General features: G+C 40.9%; 1 protein-coding gene across 6 annotated transcripts in view; it reads right to left on the reverse strand.

Moving 5' to 3' along the window:
* The window catches only part of TNRC6C (trinucleotide repeat containing adaptor 6C), a 198454-nt gene that overhangs the window by 140868 nt on the left and 32232 nt on the right, over positions 1–25354 (reverse strand). For all 6 annotated transcript variants that reach the window (XM_084647082.1, XM_084647085.1, XM_084647086.1 and 3 more), the window contains exon 3: positions 23020–23041. In XM_084647082.1, coding sequence (XP_084503208.1) covers positions 23020–23041 — 22 coding nt within the window. The remainder of the gene's footprint in view (positions 1–23019; positions 23042–25354) is intronic.

A 25354-nucleotide genomic window follows, 5' to 3' on the forward strand; every position in this document is an offset into this window, starting at 1 on the left:
CAGCCTGTGATGTGTTCCATACAGCTACCATACCCAGAAAAGTTGCTTGACTTCTCATTGAGAGACAGTCACTGAGAAACCATCAAGATTGCAACCTAAGGCCACCAACTAATCGTCTTAACTACCGGCCCACCCTCAAGGAACAATACGCTTTCTACACAGGTGCCTACACTGGATGGGAGCTTCCCACTGTAAAACATCAGAGAGAGAGGTTAAGGGTATGTCTACCCTTAAACTGATGCTGCAGCCCTTCAGGGTAGGCACTACCTATGCTGACGGGAGAGGTTTCTCCCATCAGCACTTCCCAAGAAGTGATAGCTAGGTCAATGGAAGAGTTCTTCTGTCAACCTAGTACTGTCCACACTGGGGGTTAGGTCAGCATAGTCTCTCTCAGGGATGTGGATTTTTTACACCCAAGAGACATAGCTATGCTGATGTGAATTCTAGTGTAAACCAGCCCTGAGCCTATATTCTTTGCTTTCCTGTTACACTGTCCCTGAAAGTGTAAAACGAGAAGACCAGAGTGCTCATAGCCTAAGTGGAGAATGAGTAAGTGTCTTAGAGGAGAGGGGAGTTCAGGAGATATAAGACACTGATTTTGGGGTCTAGGGTGGCTAGGCAGCAGCAACACATCTGTAAGTAGGGTGTCAGTCAAGAGGTGGAAGCCTAGGAACATGCCCTATAGCCCCTAGAGCTAGAAACAGAGAATAGACTCTACCAAGATCCAGAAATTGGGTTGCAACAGAATAGTCACCTTTCAGTGGGGTACTTGGCCAGTTTATAACAAAAACATTTATAGATAGGAAACCAGTGAGGGAACCAAGACAAGGAGCGTGAATGGAGCCTCTCAACAACTGTAGGAGAATATGAATGAAATGAGTGGCAGTGAATAGACTTCAGAGGGACTAATCATCTGCTCTAAGCTACCTGGCTTTTAATATAGGGGACCCACCAGATAAACTATCCAGGTTTTATACCTCATCCAGCACCATGGTATCTGAGAACTTGAAACTTTCCTTTGTACATAATAAAAGCTGAAGAATGCACACATTGGGTACTGGAACCAACCCCTCATCCAACCTGCCTCCAGTAAGTTTAAGAAAAATCCAAAGTGTCTGAAGTAACACAAAAAAGAAAAGGTTTCAGAGTAACAGCCCTGTTAGTCTGTATTCGCAAAAAGAAAAGGAGTACTTGGGGTACCTTAGAGACTAACCAATTTATTTGAGCATACATTGGTCAAACTGGACAGTCTCTACGTTAAAGAATAAATGGACACAAATCAGATGTCAAGAATTATAACATTCATAAACCAGTCGGAGAACACTTCAATCTCTCTGGTCACGCAATTACAGACATGAAGGTCACTATCTTACAACAAAAAAAACTTCAAATCCAGACTCCAGCGAGAAACTGCTGAATTGGAATTCATCTGCAAATTGGATACTATTAATTAGGCTTAAATAGAGACTGGGAGTGGCTAAGTCATTATGCAAGGTAGCCTATTTCCCCTTGTTTTTTCCTCCCCCCGACATTCTGGTTAAACTTGGATTTATGCTGGAAATGGCCCACCTTGATTATCATACACATTGTAAGGAGAGTGGTCAGTTTGGATGAGCTATTACCAGCAGGAGAGTGAGTTTGTGTGGGGGGGGGGAGGGGGTGTGTGAGAAGACCTGGATTTGTGCTGGAAATGGCCCACCTTGATTATCGTACACATTGTGGGGAGAGTGGTCGCTTTGGATGGGCTGTTACCAGCAGGAGAGTGAGTTTGTGTGTGTGTGTTGTTTTTTTTTTGGGGGGGGGTGGGAACCTGGATTTGTGCTGGAAATGGCCCACCTTGATTATCATACACATTGTAAAGAAAGTGGTCACTTTGGATGGGCTATTACCAGCAGGAGAGTGAGTTTGTGGGGGGTGGGGCGGAGGGTGAGAAAACCTGGATTTGTGCTGGAAATGGCCCAAGTTGATTATCACACACATTGTAAGGAGAGTGATCACTTTAGATAAGCTATTACCAGCAGGAGAGTGGGGTGGGAGGAGGTATTGTTTCATGGTCTCTGTGTATATAATGTCTTCTGCAGTTTCCACAGTATGCATCCGATTAAGTGAGCTGTAGCTCACGAAAGCTTATGCTCAAATAAATTGGTTAGTCTCTAAGGTGCCACAAGTACTCCTTTTCTTTTTACGGATACAGACTTACACAGCTGCTACTCTGAAACCTGAAGTAACACAGACTCCTTCGGAGCTAAACTGAGATCTGAGCTTTTTTCAATACACAGTAATAGCACATAATGACTTCTAAAGCATATAACTAACAGGGTACCTATAAAGGACCATTTTGGACTTAATCTCATTTCAAAAGTCAAGTCTCAGAAAACTAGTAATCTAGACCCTAGAACCCATAGTGTCTCCATTACATTGGGCTTTAACATCTGTTGCAGTCAGCTGCAATAGTCTTGTTCCTGCTCAGGAGTCTCACTTGATTATTTATTTAGCAAGTTCAGTTTTATTGAGTTTAAAACTTTTTTTACAAACCTGATAAGCTCTCTCTGCTGGACACTCATCAGACTCTACTGCACACAAACTTTGGATGCCACATGCTCTTGGTTTACTTGGGCTGGGCAGAGTCTTTCTGGCACTGGGCCACCAAACACAGTCCAGGTGCAGACCACCATGTGTCTGACACCCGGTAGTAGTGGCAACCTCCTTGTGGTCCAACTGTCTAGGCACTGAAACTAGTGCTGGCTCTCTTAAGCCTCCTGAGAAGTTGGGAACCTGAAATATAGTAACTCTAAAGAGGAGACACCCCCCTCCCCAAGTTAATGACCCCTGATCACTCTGTATTGGTCACCCTCTCTGGAAGAGATCAGCACCTTTCGGAATTCCAATAAAAGATGGATGCAAAATGATAAGAGGTAAGGCACAGTATATTCTTAACACCAAAACTGTGTTCACACAAAAAACCCAGCATTTGTAGTTTGATGCAGTGACATACAGTAACTCCCCACTTAACGTTGTAGTTATGTTCCTGAAAAATGCAACTTTAAGTGAAACCATGTTAAACAAATCCAATTTCCCCATAAGAATGAATGTAAATGGGGAGTTGGGTTCCAGAGAAATTTTTTTTGCCATACACTGCAGTACTATAGTCAGGAGATGCCCCCGCCTTACCCCACACAGGCACAGCCCACTGGCACTGGAGACAATGAGGCAGGCAAGGAGGCTGAAGATGCTGTAGGCTAGGAGAAGCATGTTGCGCAGCAGCAGCTTCCCCTACTCTGCAAGCACCAGGGCAGGGGGCTCAACCCTCAGCCCGCCCACTCCACCTCTTCCCTCAAGCCCCCACCCTTAACCTGCCTCTTCATCCCCCCTTCCCCTTTACTCTGCACACTGAGCCCTTGCTCCTCCCCACTCCCTCCCGTGCCCGCGGCAATCAGCTGGCTTACGGCATTCAGGAGGGAGGGGGGAAGAGCGAGGACATGGCGCGCAGGCTCCCCCTTCATCTGCCTCCTGAACACCGCAAGCCAACTGATTGCCGCGGGTAGGAGACAGGGGAGGGAGGGGGGAGGCTGTGCGCTGCATCTTCACTTTTCCCTCCTGCCCACAGCAATCAGCTGGCTTGCAATGTTCAGGGGGCAAGAGGGAGGGGGGAGGAGCGAGGACGCGGCGTGCAGCCTCCCCCCTCCCTTCCCTGCCTCCTGCCCACAGCAATCAGCTGGCTTGTGGTCTTCAGGAGGCAGGGGAGGGAGGGGGAGCCTGTGCGCCGTGTTCTCACTCCTCCCCCTCCCTCCTGAACACCACAAGCCAGCTGATTGCTGCGGGCAGAAGGCGAGGGGAGGAGTGGGAGGGCACTGATCCGTGGGGTCTGCCAGCGGGCGGGAGGCAGTGTAGGGGAGCGGTGTAGGGGAGCTGATGGGGGGCTGTCAGCTGTGGACAAGGCACGCAGCCAAATGACGTTATAGCGAAGCATTGCACAACTTTAAATGGAGCATGTTCTGTAATTGAGCAGGGACGTAAGATAGAAACAACGTTAAGAGAGAGGACATTAATTGTGGAGTTACTGTATACTATATAGTTACAATGCTAAACTTAGGATTTAGAAGACCATAGGCCCCAGAATAGTCACCTTGTAAACATAATACTTCCAAAAATGTTCAAAAGCTCTTCAGAGCCACAAACAAACAAAAGCTGTAATCCCCAAAGCAGTACACGGTCTGATTCTTCCTGAAAAAGTGGGATCTGGGCATCATGGATTACAACTGTCTTGCTGAAGTCCTCCACCTCATTCAAGCAATGATGAAGCTGTATAATCAAATGAATAGCTATATAGACAGATTTTTTATAAAAACCCATTAATTTTCTTGTCAAATTTGGTCTGTAAGAGAGATACTGACTGGGGGTAAAGAGGATTTTGCAAATGAGACATAGCATAGGTGGAAACTGGGCCCACACCATTGTGGGTTTCTTATTTCAGGATGATTTCTAACTTAAGCTGGCTTTGGGCTGGTCTTCTAAGAGTTGTAGAGAATGGAAAGCTATCCATTTTTAAACAACTTCAGAGCTCTAGAGGAGCAATCTGAGAATCTGGCACTCCTTGAAGAAGGGAAAAATACTATTTTAATAAAAATGAGGTTACTTTTCTCACAACTGACTAATTGCTATTGTCACACGCAGTGGGAGCCTGCCTTGCAGGCTTCCAAAACACACATCTAAACTAAAGTGAGGAAGAACACAAGGGAGTAGGTGTTTCTCTGCTTCTCTCAAAAGAAATGTAATAAATTTGGGAAAAGTCAGAGAGAAAGGAAGCAAGTGAAGGTGGTGCCAAAAGTTATTGATGGCAATGATTGTTGCTGCTGCTTGTCAGGAGGAAGAAAACAAATAACCCATCAGTTCAGATCTGATGTACTGAGGATACATTAGGATGAAAGACCACAAATATTTCATTCATAGTGTCATAATAAAAACTTAAATTATCAGAATCCATGTTGCAAACATTACAATTGAGGCTAGAGTCTTCTTTACAAAAACAATGCATCTTCCTTTCATTTCTCACATTTGCTCCAAATTTATTAAGAACTGGGAGAGGCAGACAGGGCCGGGGGGGAGGAGGGGGGATGTAAGGGGAGCAGAGGGTCGTGCAGGGCCAGAGGCAGAAGTGACGGATTCGTCTCTTCCGGGACCGACCGCACCAGCCAATCGCACCGGCCCATGGGCGGAAGTGACAGATTCATCTCTTCTGGGACCAAATGCGCCGGCCAATCGCACCGGCCCGCGGGGCCCGGAGCGGTCGCCCCAATTTGCCCTACCCAAGGGACGGCTCTGGAGGCAGAACATGAGTTCAAATAGAATAAAACTAAAATCAGTCCTTTTCTGCATCTGGAGTGGATAAATACCAGTAGTAAGGTCTGGAACTGAAAAAAGTTTGCCCTCCCAAGATTTCCAAAAAAACCTAGAGTCTGTCCACTTTCACCTTTTTCTCCTCATCTAGTTACCATCCAAAACATGCAAACCCATTTCCATTGCAAGGCATTCAGTATTTCCTGTAATCTTGGTCTGAGGTGGAAAATAAAACCATTACTTTTTTTCACCAAAGTACAAGAAAGCCATTTGGTTATTTCCATATGCCTTTCATTATAATCTGAATTTAAGCAGCATATAATACAAAAGCAGCTAAACAAAACTTTATGAAAGAGAATAATGAGAGTATTAGATTGTGTTCTTGAAGGTCTTAATACACTGCACTGTATTCTCAAATGACTACACATTAAGATTTAACTGAAGCATTTGTTACAGTGAGCCTCCTTCCCCCTTCAGCAGCCATGATATATGGTATGTTTTGTTACTGGAAGTCAAGCAATTCAATACAAACAGAGCGCTTTACAAGCAAGATGGCAGAGGCAGATATTCAAGCACACACTATAAATAGTCAGATGAGTCAGAGGTCATAAATCTGCTGTAAATCTTACCAGACTACTGTCTGAAACACACTTCCTAATCTTGTACAAATCTCAGAGATGTTCCCATCAAACTCTGCTGTTCCCTGACAAACTACAGATAGTCCAACATCCACCCCAAATAACTTACAAGTGTAATTTGTTCCAGCCTAGTTATGTAAACATATCAGCGTTATTTTACTCCAAAAACAAAACCAGGATTCTGCTAAAAAAAGGTTCTGCATTGTTTCTGGTGATAATTCACATGCAAGTTAACTACTTCAATGCTTTCTAATATGCTCTGATACACTGGGTATCGAAGGAATGTACACAACGCTACATTTTGGCCAGCAGCCTAGTAAATGCACAACACCCTACCATAACCAGAACTAAGTGTAAGGCTAAAGCTTGATCCATTTATTGCAGGAGCACTAGAAACAGCACATTTGGCAAGGGAGAAGGGAGCAGCAATCCCAAAAGCTATATAACACTTATCTGTTTAATTCAGAAATGAAACTGACTGGTTCTGAAGAGAGCCACATCCTGTATTCATGGCTTTCCCAAGGTAAGGGATCCAAAATGACAACGACACAAATTAAGCACACACTAGAGAAAATGTAACTATTTTCAAGAAACTACCTATTCCTGCACAATGCAAAAGTTATGAACATCTCTATTTTTATACATATATAAAAATATATACATGCACGCTCAAACTATGTTGTATCTAAAACACTGTCAAACAGGAGTGAAAATATAACTGTCCAGGTAGATAAGTGTGTTGTAGCCAAAAATTGGTCAGCTATCTAGAAGATTAAACAAGCCAAACAATCAAAGAAATAGTATAATTTTGACAAGACAAAGGAAGTGGCGTTTTGTATTACTAAAAAGCTCATATAAAGTCATATTCTTTTACTTAAAAAAGAAACCAGCAATGTAAAACTAATAAACTACCAATAATATATGGACCAAGTCTGAAAACCAACGCTTAAAACAGATTAGCTCATAAAATCAAACCCCCCAATAAACAAAGTCTGAGTCATCCTAAAACAATCAGGAGGATCATTATAAAGCACTGCAAAACTATCATATCAGTAATTTCTTTAAATAAAATTTGTTAGTCTTACAGAATTCTGTATGTCCATCTCATGTATAGATGTACATAAACAGCCAAGCTATACTTTATTTTACTTCCTTGAAATACTATTTACAATTGTTGAGGCTCACATTTTTACCTACTCAAGACTCCTCTTGACTCAAACTTGTACTGTTATCTTTAGAAAGTATGAGAATTGGACAAGGAATTTAGAGGGATGGTGTGGAAAATTCTCAGTTTTAATCATTGCAGAATTTTGATATTTACACCACAGCTGCTGCTGATGATCTCACTTTTGGGGAGAAACAGCCTCTACCTTTTTGAGAACCCTCTCAACCCACACCTGTATCCCTACACACTTGGATCCTGCCAGGCTGACGCTGCCTGGCACGGAAGGGCAGGCCCGGTCCTTGCACTGTGTCATGGTTGGGTGCAGCCTTACTGTTAGGTCCCGGGGAGGGAGGGAGAGAGTTGCAGAGTGATCTCCCACCTCTGTGCAGCCAGTGGCCTGTGCTCTCCACTTTTATTTGACAAATAAAATGTAGAGAATTGTAAAATATTGTGCATATAATTTTTCTTTTTTGATGCAGAATGCCCTCAGACGTATATATAATAAAAAAGTAAGCCACCAACGACCTCTACAACATATTGAGATTCATCTGCTTCTTAAGACTGCCAAGAAACCAAAACTGGACATGCACTTATTTTTGTCCTGAGCTTTGGCAATATCTAAGATACAGTCACCAGAGAAACACTTGCTATTCTTCACAAACTTTATATAAGACTAAACATTGCGTTTGTTTGCAGACAAAAAAGATTTTACAAAATAAAGATAGCTGTGCTTTATGAAATGAAGTGGGAACCCAGAATCAGAGCATATGGAGAAACTGTTTTTTCGTTAGCCGACTTTGAACACACAGGTACAACTTATTTATGTATATCCTTTCTTTTTATGGTTTACATTGACGTGCTCTGCAGTGGTGGGAACCTAAGCTTTAAGACAATCAGTGTAGCATTTGTTCAAGTATACACTGCCTTGTCTACACCAGACTTTTATAACATGATTTTTACCATGTGTTAGAATATGTTAAACAGTACCATATTTTTAAATCCTGGTCTAGACAAAGCCTGTGGGGCTTCAGCTGGGATAGGCAATGAGAGAAGTGCAGGGAGAAGAGCAAATCAATCACCTATTATTTGCAGAGAACAGCTGTGTATTATTAGAGCAATGGTTCCCTCGGTGCCATAAGGGGGACAGGATGGGTCAGCCTCAGTGTTTATAGTCTACAAGTATATACATTTCCTCTCTTAAAAGCCTCCCCATAGTTACTAATTAAGATTATAATAATCTAATGCAGGGGTGGGCAAACTACGGCCCGCAGGCCGGATCCAGCCCCTCGGGGCTTTGGATCAGCCTCCTCGGGATTGCCACCGCCATGGGCTCCGTGCCACTCCTGGAAGCAGCCACACCATATCCCTGCAGCCCCTGGGGGTGGGGGGGGCACAGAGGGCTCCACGTGTTTCCCTTGCCTGTGGGTACCTCCCCCGAAGCTCCCATTGGCCAGCTTCGGGGGAGGTACCCACAGGCGAGGGAAACTCGAGGAGCCCTCTGTGCCCCCCGTCCCCACCAGCTGCTTCCCGGAGTGGCACAGCGCAGGGCTGGGGCCGGCAGGCAGGGAGCCTGCCCTGGCCCCGGTGTGCATCACTGCCACCCCGGATCTGCTCTAGGTAAGTGGCGCTGGGCCAGAGTCTGAACCTCTCCTGCACTCTGCCCCCAAACTCCCTGCCCTAAGCCCCCTGCCTGTACTTCACACCCTTCCTTCACCCCAGCTCCCCACCCTGAGCCCCCTCCTGCACCCCAACTCCACATCCTGAGCCCCCGCCACATCCCGCACCCCAACTCCCTGCCCTGAGCCCCCTCCTGCACTCCACACCCCTCCTGCACCCTAACCCCCTTCCCTGAGCCCCCTCATACACCCCGCACCCCACCTCAGCCCGAGCCCCTTCCTGCACACCGCACCCCCTCCCACACCCCACACTACAACCCCCTGCCCCGGCCCTGCAAGCAATTTTCCCACCCAGATGTGGCCCTCGGGTGAAAAAGTTTGCCCACTCCGATCTAATGGCTGCTATTTACCAGAGTGCAGAACACTTGAATGTTATAGAAGAATACTTTGATTTACAAAATCTTTATCAGAAGAACCTATTCATCAAGTACATATAAAATAGTAAGTTTATACAATTATAGTAAATTCTAGCAAGCTGTGTAGTTCATTAGCCATTTTCTAAAATGCAGTACCATAAAAAAAATCCAATAATGTGGAAGTACACCCAGTATGTGATAAAAGTATACGCTCTCCCCACATCATCCAATTCTGCAGCACTTTACTCCAGTTAAACAGGAAGCAACCCTCATTTCTCATCAGAGCTCTGAAAACCTTTTTTAGTCACACAACTCTGCAGTAGTGGCCAATGAAATATTAAATATTCAGCTTACTACAATAAACCTTAGTGGCCGATGCCTCAGAAAATATGAGACAGACAAGGAGTATGAGGTAATCTCTTTTATTGGACTGACTTCTGTTGGTGAAAGAGAGAAGCTTTCGAGCAACACGGAGCTCTTCTGTAACTGAGAAATGCCTAAGTTTCTCATCTCTTCTGAAAATTTAGAGTTTAATCCTTTTTTTAATTGAAATATGAGTGTAAGTTGTGAATGGAGCGCTTTCTAACATGGGATCAGTAACTTCAGAAGAAGCCACATATCTTTCAAAGCACCTCCTCTGCTGGGAACGTACGTTTGTTTATTCTGGAGGAGTTCTGTGCTTCAAGTCATAAATGAAAACATTTAGCTGCACTTGAGACCCCTTTGTGATGTTTAATTGACAACACACTACATACACCCACCCACAGGAGACCTTTTTTCTGCTTACTAATCTCTCTTTCCTGAGGCTGCAGCAGAAAATGGTCGCTAAGGTATGTAGAAATTGGGCACATTTTACAGCAAACTACAACTGTGCACACAATATTTGATGGAGCTAACTATGCATTACACTATACACTATGAAACAATGCAGTGGATTTTGCATTTTATTAGAGAATTAACTGAATAACTCTGTTTTGTTCAGAATAAAAGAAACTTAATACATCATTGTAGGATTCTAAAATGGAATAAGTGACCCTGGATAACTTAACCTTTTAATTGACTATATAAGTAAAGCTCCTTGGACAGATTATTCCATCCTATATTTACTTAGAACGGATACCTTCCCTTCTAAAACACCAATACCCAAATATAAAACAGTATAAAAACAAGGCTTCAAATACACTGAGAGGTATTAATTGCACACTTCTATACCCAGAATCTGGCCACATAACAATTTCCTTTCCTTTCCTCTCACTCCAGAAGAGCGATGGAAATATCTCTCATTGTTACAGCAACTGACTGCAAAAACAACAAAGTTCATAGACAGGAAGTAAAGTGAAAGTTATTAGTCACCGCACTCTTAAAGCGGAATACAGTTTCCCCTGCAGTTACATGACTCATATCCAAGGGCCATTTTATCAGTTTCTTTCATATTTGTCACTGGCCTCAGTAACTTTTAACACTTCTGCACATCAAAATGCAACATCTACTCTACACAATTCACCCAATTTTATGGTCCATTAGCACTATCTTTGTACTATTTTTCGGCACATTGCCTTGTTCTCTCAGTCAGAGTATATACAACTACAGTAGAACATATACAGAGTATATACAACTACAGTCAGGTAAATACAACTACAGTAGAACCTCAGAGTTACAAACACCTTGGGAATGGAGGTTGTTCGTAACTCTGAACAAAACAATTATGGTTGTTCTTTCCAAAGTTTACAACTGAACATTGACTTAAAACAGTTTTGAAACTTTACAGAACTTTTACAGAAGAAAAGTACTGCTTTTAACCATCTTAATTTAAATGAAAAACAGTTTCCTTACCTGGTCAAATCTTTTTTTAAAAAAACTTTCCCTTTATCTTTTTAGTAGTTTACATTTAACACAGTACTGTACTGCATTTTCTTTTCTCTCTCTCTCTCTCTCTCCTCTGCTGCTGCCTGATTGCATACTTTCAGTTCCAAATGAGATTGTGGGGTTGACCGGTCAGTTCATAACTCTGGTGTTCGTAACTCTGAGATTCTACTGTACTCTCAATATTAATCTTTGTGGTACCAATTAATCTTCTCACTTCTTCAGCATTGTTCAAACAACCCTTTGAAATGTCATAAAATACTGCACAAAATATTCTATTTTAAATCAAAGTCCATAGTTTCCATGTTCAACTTTGACCCTTCTTTAAAAAGAAGTTCAGCAAGATTTGCTCCTTTCATGAATGTATGTTGATTTTATACAATTTAAGATATTCCCATTAGTCTGTCAATGGCTAGTGGTTCAGCATCTCTTTTAAGGGTGAAAGAAACAGAGTGAACTGTCACCGGACAGAAACCAAAAAATACAAGTCCTCTGAGAAGCAGCCATAGATATTGATCTACCCTAGGAACTCTGAACTAGAGTTGGGTCCAGCTCATTTTAAACTAACCACTAATCCTTGCAGAGGCTGCTGGGAGTGGGAAGGGTCTGGGTCCCATATAGGTCAGGCTAAGCTCATTCCAAGGGAGCATTAACTCCAGGAAGTGTGCTGTTGCTTCCTAAAAGAGGCCCTGCTGAAAGCGTGGAGACCGACAAGTAAACCAGGAAGACTAGAGGAAAGTCCAAGAGCACAGCAGAACAGAGTACTGGAGAACAAGGCAGACCCTCTAAAAGGAAGACACTTAAGAGAGTTTGGGCACAGGCTGACGGCTTCCTCCCCATAAAGACCTGAACTTTGAGTTCCCTAAAGAAAGATAGATTTTAATTACACAGAAACACAGAGGCGCAGAAATCACAGGGGCTGGGTCTAAAAGTTAAATAGGTATAAAACTCTAGTTAAATACTAATACAGAACCAAATAAAAACTGTTACATTCTCTGCCCTCCCCCTCACCCGACACAACCCCCCTTTTTTCTATGCTGGTCAGGTCATCACTCTTCCATCAATAAATTAGCATTATTTCTTAAGAGACCTCATCTCATTCAATGACCTCTAGTTTCTTTGAAAACCTCTTTCTCAACCATTTGTACAATTTTATATTCATTCTGAACTTCTACTGCTTTTAAAACTGTATTTGAAGACTAAACAGTCTGATTTTCCAGTCCACTTTACAGGATGTTTTCTATCCTATTCCACTTTCTTACCTTGACTTGTAGTCTTCCTTTCTTCACACTATATATGTTTATTTAAAATATATTTATTGCTACAGTAAAACACATATGTAGTTTAACCTCTGAATGTTTTCCTTGCCTCCTGTTTTCTCACTTTCTTCCCATTGATTGCTTCCTGCATAGTGCCAAAATATCTGGTAGCAGAACAAATTATCTTTTTTGCTTCACTTTAGTTCCCATTACAAATCTGATTATGTTTTGTCACTAGTGCTTAAATTCTCTATCATTACATTTTCAGTTCCGAAGTGTTACTCAAAACTTGGACAGGAACTTTTTCTAGTTCACTTGTTCATATAGTTAAGAAGGCAGCTGTTCAGTATGAAATCCATAAATGTTCTGTTTTCCATTTTGAGCAAGGAACATGATCCCTAGGGAGGAGAAAGCTTCCATCACTACAGTAGTAAATACACTAACACACACTTCCTGTGATCTGTTCTCACATTGCTCCTCAACACACACCCCATGTAGTTTGGTACCTACATTTTATTTTAGTAGGTTTCTTTGAAACCTCTACCTAACTTAAAAGTATGTATAACTCTTGCACAACTGCTTTGTCTATACTTACTCAGATATGGCACAAACCCTTAAGCTGGGATTTTCAGAGGAACCTAAAGGTCTAATGCATCCAACTCTTATTGAATGTCAATGGGATTTGCATGCTTATCTCCTCAGGCTACTTTGAAAATACTAGCATAACATTCATAGAAAATCTTCCATTTCTGGTTCCTAACCCATTACCCTCTACCAAGCAATTGCCATCTCAGTTCCTGACTTTTATCATCAGACCCTCATAGATGTAGTCAGACACTACACCAGTTCAATATGGAAACCTATACTTATATTTAAATTGTCAGGATGCAGAAAACAGTAAGACACTTCTACACCTCTCAACTCCTCTGGATCTCTGGAATTACATACCATGGAAGCTAAAGGAAACACTTGTTGCACACTGAAGGAACATTGTTCTCTTTTCAACATAACATCTACCTAGTTATACAGCACTCATCACTGTAGTATCTGAGCATTTTACAAGAGTTACAAAAAAACAGTAAGTATAAACTCTCTGGTTTGGTTTCTTGCTCTCCTCTTCCTAAGCATACCTGTTATGTATAGTGTTTATTCAAGATTGAGGCAGTGCTTCTCTAGTATGTTGGAAGGAAAAATGATCTACCATATCAGTACACATTTCAGATTTTTCTTCCTAAATCTCACTAACTCTCTTTCAATTGCTGTGGTGGGAGTACTGACATCACCATCCCATTCAATTAAAAAAATACAGAAACTGGCTAAAGAACACACTTGAGGGTCTTGAAGCCCATAATTCTCATGTAAAAATTAAATTGTTTATGTATTTTTGAAGGATTGAGAATGCATGAATTTTAGCTGTACAACTAATTATTGCATAAACAGAGCCTGAATGGGAGTGGGCGCGCAGGGACACATGGGGATGGGGAGGGGAGTGCAGGGATACATGGGGATACGGGGTGGCTGAGTGGGGGTGTAGGGTCTTGGAGCCCATAATTCTCATGTAAAAATTAAACTGTTTATGTATTTCTGAAGGATTGAGAATGCATGAATTTTAGGTGTACAACTAATTATTGCAGAAACAGAACCTGGGTGTATGGGGGAGTGGATCAAACATATAGCAAGAAAAGGACTGGCAACAATACTTTTACAGAAGAAGTGGACACTAATTTCCCATTTTTCTACCACAGTAGTATAGGACATCTAAGTAGGAAAGCAAGGGGCAGAATCAAGAAATTAGTGGAGAAATACATCTCTAAATTTGAAAAAGAAACACAAAAACAAACAGAAGTCTAGATGAGAAAACGGTCTCAAAGCTACTTAGGAAACTGATATTAAACTTGACAGTTTCAAGCAATTAAAAAAGAAATAGCTATCACAACAGTACCTTCACATACAAGAAAGCTGCAGGCATTGTGTTCCACTATTACCACAAATCAACAGGCATTAAATTACAATGTGAAAAGAAACCTAATTAGTTACAATGACAATAGAAGACAGTTGGTATTGAATTATGATGTAAAAGATTCATTAGTGTGCCGCAGAACAGTAAAACCTTTTGACACAGTGCAAAAGGCCAATAGTGAGACAAAGCAGCTGATACCTCATGGAAAATTGGAAAACATTCCATTTAGAGACAATTTGGTCTAAGTCTTTTTTAGTACAAGCAATTTTTGCATGTAATAAGGATCTTTAAAAGCTTAACTCCTGCTGTTTAGTCCTCACCTGAAGTCAATCTTCTTGAATGATTTATTTCCACAGTAACTATTTAAGATGTTATAGATGATTTCAAGTGGAGAATGAGCAAGATGTTATAGATGATTTCAAGTGGAGAATGAGCAACAGAAACAGAGCTCTAAATCAAAAGATCCTGTTTTCATACAAAAGTTTTTCCCATATAAGAAGTCAGGACAGAGGAATACAGTTCATATATACAAAGTTGAGCAGTCTGTAAAGTATACTTGTCAAAGTTTCCCCATCACATATCAGCAAGCCTACACATCTCAGGACTCTGGGCTACTCAGATGAAACTTAAATAATTCTGCTGGGATAATATGTAGAACAGTTCAAATCACAAGTTGTCTGTCCCAGTCTTGGTCCTTCTGAAGGCCCCACTCTTGGAAGTCTGGTTTTTTTTTTTAGAAGCTGTCAGGTTGATCCCCATATTCTACAGGAGCTGCTGAAGTATTGCAGCGTCAGGGCCAGATCAGAGCCACTCTATCACCCCTGCCCAGGCCTGGAAGGTATATTCCTGGGGAATTTTGCGCCACTGCGCAGAATTCATGTGCTAAACAGATTTTTCCCCACTGCAGAAAATACATTCTTCCAGAAAAGTGCTGCAGTTACTCCTTTCACCCACTCGGGGGCGCTGTGATGCCAGAGCAGAGAGCAGTTGCTCCTGGGCAGGAGCAGCCCCAGCTGCAGATAGGGAAGGGAAAAGAGGCTGCCTTCCTCACAGTATCCTGCCCATGAGACTGGGTCAGGAGGAATTGGGGGGGGAGGGGCAGAGACAGCGTGGGGCATATGGGGTTGCTGGGGGTTCAGACTGGGGTTCAGAAATGCTAATGGGGGGATAGACTAGGGTGGGGGCTGAATGGGAGTGGGCACACAGGGACACATGGGGACAGGGAGGGGAGTGCAGGGATACATGGGGATACGGGGTGGCTGAGTGGGGGTGCAGGGCCCCTCGGGGGAGGGGGATGCAGGGATACATGGGTAGAGGAGGAGGAGGAGGAGGGGTGGCTGAGTGGGGGTGCAAGGACACATGGGCAGATGTGCCTGAATGAGAGGCTAGGGATCAACCAGGCTTTGCATGTTGGAAGCTCCCAAACAATCCCTCCCTGCCCCCCAAAAACTCTGCTACATACTTCTCCCACCCACACCCAACAACCCGCCAAGTTCACACGCAGGCTGCTTCCCAGCAATTGCTTCCCTCTCCTTCAGCTCCTCCATTACTCCTGACTCCCCCAAGCCTTTGCACTGCTTTTGAGGGGTGCAGGAAATATGTTTCTGTATTGTAGTTTAAATGAATTATTACACAGAATTATGTATTAGTATTCCTAGTAAGGAATCTATTTGTCAAGAAACATTTCCTGAATCTTTTTTGTCTGCATTGTTACAGACACAGTTGCTGACAGGTATTTTGAAACAAATTACCAAAATAATTGAAACTGGTGTAATTATATTGTTTTATTTTGAAAAATAAAATATGTTGAATTTTGCAGAATTTTAAAATACTATGAGCAGAATTTTTAATTTTTGGCACAGAATTCCCCCAGGAGTAAAGGTAGAAGGACTGGATAGGGAGAATGCACTGAATGCCTAATATTGCAGGGGAGAGACATTATCTGGCCCTTCTTTCCTGGCTTCTTTTTGGAGTAAGTTTCCTTTTTCTTCCCTGGTCTGTCATGCTGGAGCTCTGCTGAGACCTGGAAGAAAGATAATGCCTCAAGAGACCCATCTTCCAGTAAGACCAGAACAACTGGTGAAGCCTGCCTGCATCTTGGGAGAAGAAAATGGATGAGAAACTCCTGCATACAGTTTGCCTGACACATGAAGACTCACTCATTCATCCAACTAGGTGGCAGCTACAGAGTCTGTCATTTCCCACCATCTTTATCGACAGGTTTTGGCTGACACAGTATGATGCAATATGCCAGGAGATATAAATATGCTTCTCATAACACCGAGTGTATCACTTCACTCTACGTTCTTGTAGCAGTTTTCCATGACAAGTGTTGACACTGGACTATGATACATTTCAACTGACTAACTTGTGACCAAAAGCCATACTGAAATGCTAAAACATATTCCAAGATTGGCATCAAAATGAGATTGAAAGACAAATGGTTTGCAAAAGCAAAACAAATGGGAAGTTATGTTAGCCTAGGGTTTTCAGAGTCCCATACTGTCTAGAAACACCACCATCAGCAGATTCCATTATAAATACCATATTGGTAGATATACTTTCCTCATGCAGGTATGTGATATTAGAAACTACAATGAATTTTCCCGTGGTTTTGGTTTGCTGCCTACAGATTTCCACAATTACAACTACACAACCTGAACGCTCCATTAACCCTTACCTTCCACACTTAGAAACGCATCTCTATGGAATACCAGGAATAGCAGAGATACAGGCAAAGGAAAAGGCTATATCAAATGTCACCACTGAGACTGTGGCTGAAGGGAAACCGAGACTCACATATTACTAAGGGTATTTGCTATCCTGCCTGCAATTACAGCTACTAAAAGAAAATATAACCGATTGTTTTACAAAACTGTTGGGATGTCAGTGCTTTTAGAAACCACTGGATACCGTGCAAGGTATTATTCCATAAAAATGGTGCTAATCTGCATAACATTAATTTGTATAATAGTTACTGACCTACTGGTCCTATACCTATTGCAAAATTCTAGTATTACTGATGCATGGATGCACATCAGGCCATTCCCAAAACTAAACCAAGTCCCTAACCAAGTGCTAATCACAAAGACAGTTCACGAAAGAGGCTGCCATGGCAGCTGAAGTCATCTAGGATGCTCACGATAACATTCTCTAGCTTTAAAAAAAAAAAAAAATCACCTGAAAACAAGTATGGTATGGTATCCTCAGCAGAGAAGCCTGTTTCTGTAGTGACCTCCCTGAAGTGACTTCCCTTCAATTAAGGGAGAGATTAAAATATTGAGGGCAAGCAATTCTCAAGAGCCATGAATACTAGAGACATTTTTTAAAAAGAAAAGAATCACAGAAATGTAGGGATGGAAGGGACCTTGAGAAGTCATCTAGTCTGGCCCCCTATACTGAGGCAGGACCAAGTATATCTAGACCATCCCTGACAGGCGTTTGTCTAACGTGTTCTTAAAAATCTCCAATGAAGGGGACTATACTATCTCCCTTGGTAACCTATTCCAGTACTAACTATCCTTATAGTTAGAAAGGATTTCCTAATATCTAGCCTAAACCTCTCTTGCTGCAGATTAAGCCCATTATTTCTTGTCCTACATTCAGTGGACATGGAGAAATAACTGATCACGGTCCTCTAACATATTTGAAGACTTATCAGGTCTCCCTTCAACCTTCTTTTCTCCAAAAGAAACATGCCATGTTTTAATCTTTCCTCATAGGTCATATTTTCTAAACTTCTTATTTTTGTTACTCTCCTTTGGACTCCAATTTGCCCACATCTTTCTTAAAACGTGGTGCCCATAACTGGACACAGTACTCCAGCTGAGGCCTCACCAGTGCTGAGTGGAACAGGACAATTACCTTTCTGGTCTTACATATGACACTCCTGTTAATATGCCCCAGAATGATATTTGCCCTTTTTCCAACTGCATAACATTGTTGATCATATTCAAGTTGTGATCCACTATAACCCCTCAGATCTTTTTCAGCAGTACTACTGCCTAGCCCGTGCTCCCCAGCCCCTCATTTTTGTGCATTTGACTTTTCCTTCCTAAGTGTAGTACTTTGCCTTTGCCATCACTGAATTTCATCTTTGATTTCAGACCAATTCTCCAATTTGTCACGGTCATTTTGAGTTCCAATTTTGTCCTCCAAAGTGCCAGCCAGCCCTCCCAGCTTCATATCATCCACAAATTTTATAAGCACACTCTCCACTCCATTACCCAAGTCATTAGTGAAAATATTGACTAGTACCAGATCTAGGACAGACCCCTATCAGACCACACTAGATACATCCTTTCAGTTTGACAGCAGGTAGTTTGCCCTCTGAAGAGTAATGCCTGAAAGCGAGAGTCTAACGTTTCTCAAGGACAGCAATAAACTCCTTACTGTCTGCCATGTCTCAATCTAAGGAGGGTCTAAACAGGCAAAGCTTTTGAAAGTATTAACTTTTTAATTCTGGTGTGTCATCTAGACTACTATACTAACAACTTTCAAGAGTCATACCATGTTCTGGACTGTTCTGTGAAGGAGACTTTCAGCATCATCTGGATGTCTTCTAAGACATTTTCTTTAGTTCTTGATTTACTAATGGCAAACTAACAGACTAGAAAAGTAAGTCACTTGCGCCTTGGTCAGTTCTGTGGTGTTTCTTGACCCTATATCATGGATTCATTCTCCTCTGCACAGTTTCGGTGGGAGAAACTTCCTTCGTCTTTCCAGGGTGAATCGCATCTGATCAGCTGCTACTTTGGTCAGGCAAGAAGGTGCCTAAATATTCAAAGCACTCTTCTGTTCCCATCAGAACAAGCAATTGAACAGGAAGAAATGGTATGGAACAACTTTGCCTATGTAATTCACAACAGCAGTTTTAACATCTTATCCTTTCTTGGTTTACTCCTGTCATTTAAGTCAGAGAAAATTAAACAGCTGCTGCTAATACGATGTTTGTAACTAAAAGGAGTCTTAGCAAGATGGAAAAAGTCCCTGAAGATGCCAAAAGATGTAGGTATGTTAAGCGTTGGTGTTGTTAACTGCCACTGAAGTAGAAGATGCAACACATCTAGTGGGAAGTAGTGTGGTGAGAACACAGAAATAGTTATCAGCTACAATAATCTTTTTGATACTGACATTCAGTTGTGTGTGTTTACAAAGCTAAGTAATTCAAGGTTCAACTATGTTAATATTTTCTTTTCTCTCAATATATGAAGTCTCAGACAGTGGTTTTTAAACATAGAATACACAACTGTTTGATGAATGAATTTAAAGGAAATGAATTAATAAAAAAAATACTACCATGAGAACCAAAATAAAATAATCTTTTGCACTGAATTTTTCTTCTAATTTGTCCTGCCTTTTGGAGGTCCGTACCCTTTCTATTTCCATCCAGAACATTGTTTCAAAGACCCACTTTATTCCACAACTATGTCTCCCCTTTCCAGATTACGTCACTGGCTGAAATACAAGCGTCTCTTCACATTCAAGGCAAATGCAAAACTGTATCTCCCTACATCTCTACCTTCATCATCTTCTACAGATCATACACTCTTTCTGGTCCACCCAAACCTGTCTTCCGATAGCTCCTTTCTCATTTACCCACTCATACTAGTGCCTGAGTTCTTGATGCCCCACACTATCAGAATACGTCCAAAAATCATAAATCTAGCAGGGGAAAATCAATAATTAAAAATATCAAAAATATCAAATTTTATTTAAATTAAATGAAGGGCTATTTTTAAAAAAGCAGCCCATTTTATTTTAAACTTTTAAACTGATAACCTATTTTAAAAGATAAAAAATTATAATCTATTAAAATCATTTTAACTGAATACAAAAAAACAAGATTAAGCAGTACGTTTGCTGTAAAATTTTAAAGGAAGTCAAATCACTGAACTGGTGGAAGTCACTGGCTAAGCACCTGGAACCAAAATTTGTTGATGTGCTAAACCAGCTTTTGATAGCATCAGCTTCCCCTGCATGTGCAGAGAGAATATTTTCTTTATTTCAGTTTATTCAGCTAGTTCAGTTCAATGACTAGTTCAGTAAAAGATAAAAAGTTGATTTGGAGCTGAAAAAGCATGACAGCTTGTTTTCCTCCTCCAATTTAGGACTGAAAACTAGATATGAAAGGGTGAGATAGACTAGTTCTAAAATCTTGAAAGACATGGTGACAAAAAACAAATCAGTAATTGCATTAATTACAGACAATACTGCCTTTAATAAACCAGTTAGTATTATGTGCAAAACATGTTTGGGGGGAGGGGGGGAAGGGGAGGGGAGAATCATGAGTATCCAGACTTGTAATGTAGTTTTATTTAATAAAATTAAAATACTGTTTGTGTATTTGTTTGAATTTCCATCTAAACAGACTTACATCACAAGAAACAAATTAATCAATTTAAGAAACGTATCATTCATTATTTTCTAACATTAAAAATGTCAAAATTAAGACTCTGAATACATGCAAGATACACTATATAAGGTCTTATATAAGATCTTAAATAAATGTGTATAGACATAGTGTACCCTGATTAGCAAAAAGCAGCACCGGATTTAGGGGAATGTTTAGTTGCAAATCAACATGTTTTAACCACATCTTTATCAACTAATAAGAACCAACCTTCATTCAGAAAATAACTGAAAAGTACGAATTCAGAAAACAAATTACACAATTCTTGCTTACTGATTCAAATCAGCATTAAAATTGGTGTCTTAATTAAATTGCACTTATTTAAATCAATCCACCCTGAAATCAAGGGCTTTACTCTTGGAAAACAAACTTGGTCAATTATGTATTCCATTTACAATGACAGAACCCTGTTATATTCCCTTCACGGTACTTGTTTATGGAGGTACTGTACCAACTCATGACTATTCTCTAACTTCATTGGGACAAGATTCTGGCCTACTGTAGAACACCTAATTATTATTATACTGGAAGTCACTTTCCTTATTATTTTGCTTTTCTGAAGATACCTTGCAGGATTTTCACTCCTGAGGCTTGTGCTACAAGGCTTTTGATACCTATGGGCCATAAATAGTGAGAGTCCTGAAAGGCACCTTGAAGGAAACAGAATTACAATGCAATTAATTTCTCCATTTCTAAAGATATTTACTGAGCAAGGATTCTCAGTCTACCACAGACTCTACTGGGAACCACAGCGACAAAAGCAGCAGCATGTTGGGCCACTGATCCCAGGAGCCAACAACATGCACCAGCAGCTGTACTACCCTCAGCCCTGCCCACTGTGGCAGGCAACAGGCTCACTGGCAGCTGTTCCTGGTTGTGCTAGTGTGCGCAAACAGCTTGCACACTCCCAGACAGAAGACACACCACTGTGTGGAAGGACTCCTGTCGGGGAGCATGCGAGCTGCTTGCACACACTAAATCCAGGGGCTGTGCAGAGAACTTCTAAACCAAAAGGTGCTAGGGGTATCAGTGTCAGGGCCAGTGCTTGTGCTAAGGAGAATTCTATGGGTGTAGGCAAAAATCTCAGTGCAAAATGCACTAAACAGCTCATGACATGGAGCAAGAGGGAAGAATCAAAGACAGCCTTGTGGTCTTTGAGGCAGTCTTAGAGATAAGGGGTGACTTGGCCAGGTCTCATATTCAGCAATACTCATTTTGCTACACAGGCATTATTTGAAGATTCTATGTGGTCTTCCTTCTTCTCAAAGGGTCACAGCAGTACATGATATAGTGAAACAAGAAGCACTTGAAACCAATAGCCTCTGGAGTTGAAGTAATTCTGAAGTGCAGAGAATCAAAATCTTGAGGTAACAAGCTGTGGCTGTGAAGAGTGCCAAGGCAAATAAGGTGCTGAAATGTTCTATGCAAAACAGAAAACCTGGGTCAAACAGATTCCAGAATAATTCCAATAATTCCAGAAAAAGGTGCCATATTAGTGCTCCTGAACCAGTGGTAACAAGAGAAACAAGGTTTTCCAAATCACATAAGAACAGGATCTGAGCAGAAGGCAAGGAGGGCTGCATGTCGAAAAGCATACCTGAAGTCTTCAACTCACTAGGTGGGTTTAATAGCCAAAATGAAGAAGTGCACCTCCCATGTGAAGTTTCTTCACTGATTATGCTCAAGAATGTTTCCAAGGTGAGCAGAGGTAGGAGTCCTGGCTATTAAGCATTTGCAGGAAGGTAGATCATTACGTAAGTCCCATTGCCTCTGCCCAATAATCTTAAATCCTGAGAGCTTTTGCACCGAGCACAAGATCCAAAACTGATGAATGATGCAAAAATTGTATCTTTAAAGGGAAACTACTAATTTTAAATCTATTCAAAGTAACTGAGATAAATGATTTTCCTAGTTAAATCAACCAAGAGACATAGGTACAGAAAGTCTTAATGCATGATAAACAGTTGAAAATTATCCTGATCCATTTTCATTAGATGACCACTAAAAATTAGAAGGGGAAAAAAAATCACATTTGCCTCTACATTAGGCTCCCTAAATTAAACTACTACTAAACAGACCAACATATGTTGTGATTTTGTAGTTGATAATGATCGAGTCATACATCTAAACCATAGGCTAGATGCCTTTTATAGTTTAAAAAAATAGTAAAACAGCAAATACACCCAAAGGAAGTATTATACCAAAGACAACACCCACAAGTCTGTGGAAAAATACAAGAACATTTTCTAATGTAAGTAGTAAGACTATATATTTATGGAAAAATCAGAAATGCATTCAAAACAAACTCAAACATATCAAATATTTCACAATAAGATAGTAAGTGTTAATTTACCTTTGGTTTTTTGTTCAGCAGCCTGAAAGAAAAAAAAAGTCAGAAATACTGGTCAGTATTAGACACTTTCTACTACTGTTATATCAAAGATATAGGACTGTACCCTTGACCCTTTAAAATTTCCTCTCTTGCAGAGAACTTCCTTGAACACTGAGTCCCTGCTTTAGGAGAAACCTGCTGATATCTTATTAGGACTGCACTACTGTCACACAACATTATTTCTACTTTAAATTTAACCCTATTTAGCTATGCTCTTAAATGACCTGAAGTTAGCATCACTAACTTTGTTATGAAGGTTAACATCAAAGCTGTATCCCAGTTAATATTTACTTATAATTTATGAAATTTGCAGATACAGATAACTCCCCAAAATATCCATATAATTATTAATGGCAATGTCTATAAAAGCCAGGGGACAAAATCTTTACATGGCTGTAGCATGAAAATAATTCAAAACCAAATGCAAGGGCTCCGCTGCAATATAGGATTTGAGAAATATGAAACTCTGGATTTTTTTTTTTTTTTAGATAGATAATGTGTGAAGTTGATTTATCTAAATATTTGTTTGGGCTGAAGCAAAACAAAAGTCTGGAAGTCCCATTTTCAGAGATGAAGTGCACAACACAAGGAATTAGCTTCTTAAAGATAGCTTTGCCCCATTCTGAAAAGTTTCTACATAATAATGTTCACTGAACTATTATAGCGGCAGCATAGCGTGTGGGAATGTTTGTAGACACATCTGTATTTATACCACTTATAAATCCAATTAATATGTAATATGCTATCCAATTAATAAACTGAAGAACCAAGAGATCAGTGCAATTTACCTTGCACCACCCTTGACTGCCTTTATCTGTATTCTGCTCACTGATCCATCTAATCAGGACTACTTCCACCTTTCCAAACCTCAGGACACCCTTCAACCTGCCACTTTTAAAAATAAAATACAAGTGCTGAAAAAAGTTTCTTTCCTCACTTGAAGCCAATGACTGGGTGTACTCAGTCTCAGAAGAATGACTATTTACAGCCCAATTTAATGATCCAAGTCTGAGAATGAGAGAGAGACACAATAGGGAGCTAGGTATCCCTTTTTCCAATAAGATACTGCACATATCCTTAAGATATTATGAAACCTTAGAGCTTAAAAATGTAATATGATCTACAGTCAGGCTATATTAGAGGTTACTAATATAAATTTATCTTTCTTCTAGATGTCTGAAGTTGGACTCTTGGGAATTAAGTACGCTGGCTTCAAGTGGAGGGATTAAAAAAAAGTATCATTGTTTTTCTTATGTAAAAAGTACACGACAACGCCATTAATGGTGTATAGGGGTAATGAGGATTTATTGGTACTGCTCTGAGATTATCCACATATCCCATATTTTTGCTATTTATTATACCATGAGTCCATCTAGAACACATGCCCAAAAACTATGTTACACTACCCATCATGGATATGTAATACATATTATAAAGGGAGCTATTAGCAATCCCTATATTTAGTTTGCTTAACACTTCCCATTATAAAAGATTCAGAGAACTTTTCAGAAAAGGTTGCATCTCTCCTATTGTTTCCAGCAGGTGTTCAATATTCAGCAAAGAAAAGCCACGGGGCCAGATAAATGCCTTTTCTTTGTCCCACTACATTCAATTCATGTTTGTCAGATATAAAAACTTTTCAAAATCTCCATTTTCCTTCCACTGCTTGCATGCCTCAGGAAAAATGTTAGCAGCATTCCAAAACAGTAAATGAATATAAACATTCTAATTTAAAGCTAGGCTCACGCCAAATCCAAAAAGCAGCAGCTTCACTTCACTCAGAATCCTGGGAGCAGGCAGCCTCTCTGCAAGAGACAGAGACACACAGGATGGTTTCCTCTGCATGACACTCGCACCTGAACCTCCAGGCTTTTTCCCCCTGCTTTATATGGGGAAGAAACTCCCCATATCTGGGAGAAGAAGGGAAGAGAAACAGGCTAAGTTCCCCCAAACACCTGTGAACTCGGTGACTCATTCCCTCCCCCAGGAGTTTTTAATTATAGAACACACTATTTTTTCCACAAGAATCCTGTTTCTTTCAGTGCACAGGATGGACAGTGCTCAACAAAAGATTCACTGTTGTGTAATAAGTAAGGCTGTTTGTAGGAGTCCTGCCTCATTTGCCCTAGAAGTTGGAAGGGAATGAGGTAGGGGATTGCAGGGAGAGAAAGAATGGTCTTGTAATTAAAGGAGGTGATTGCACGCAGGAGAAAAATCAGCTCAATCCCTGCCTATGCCACAGTCATATACAAATGCTGAGTAAGTCACTAACCAAAATTTCATCATTGTGCAATTC

Source organism: Lepidochelys olivacea (genome assembly GCF_965140295.1).
Source record: "Lepidochelys olivacea isolate rLepOli2 genome assembly, chromosome: 14".
Classification (NCBI taxonomy): domain Eukaryota; kingdom Metazoa; phylum Chordata; order Testudines; family Cheloniidae; genus Lepidochelys; species Lepidochelys olivacea.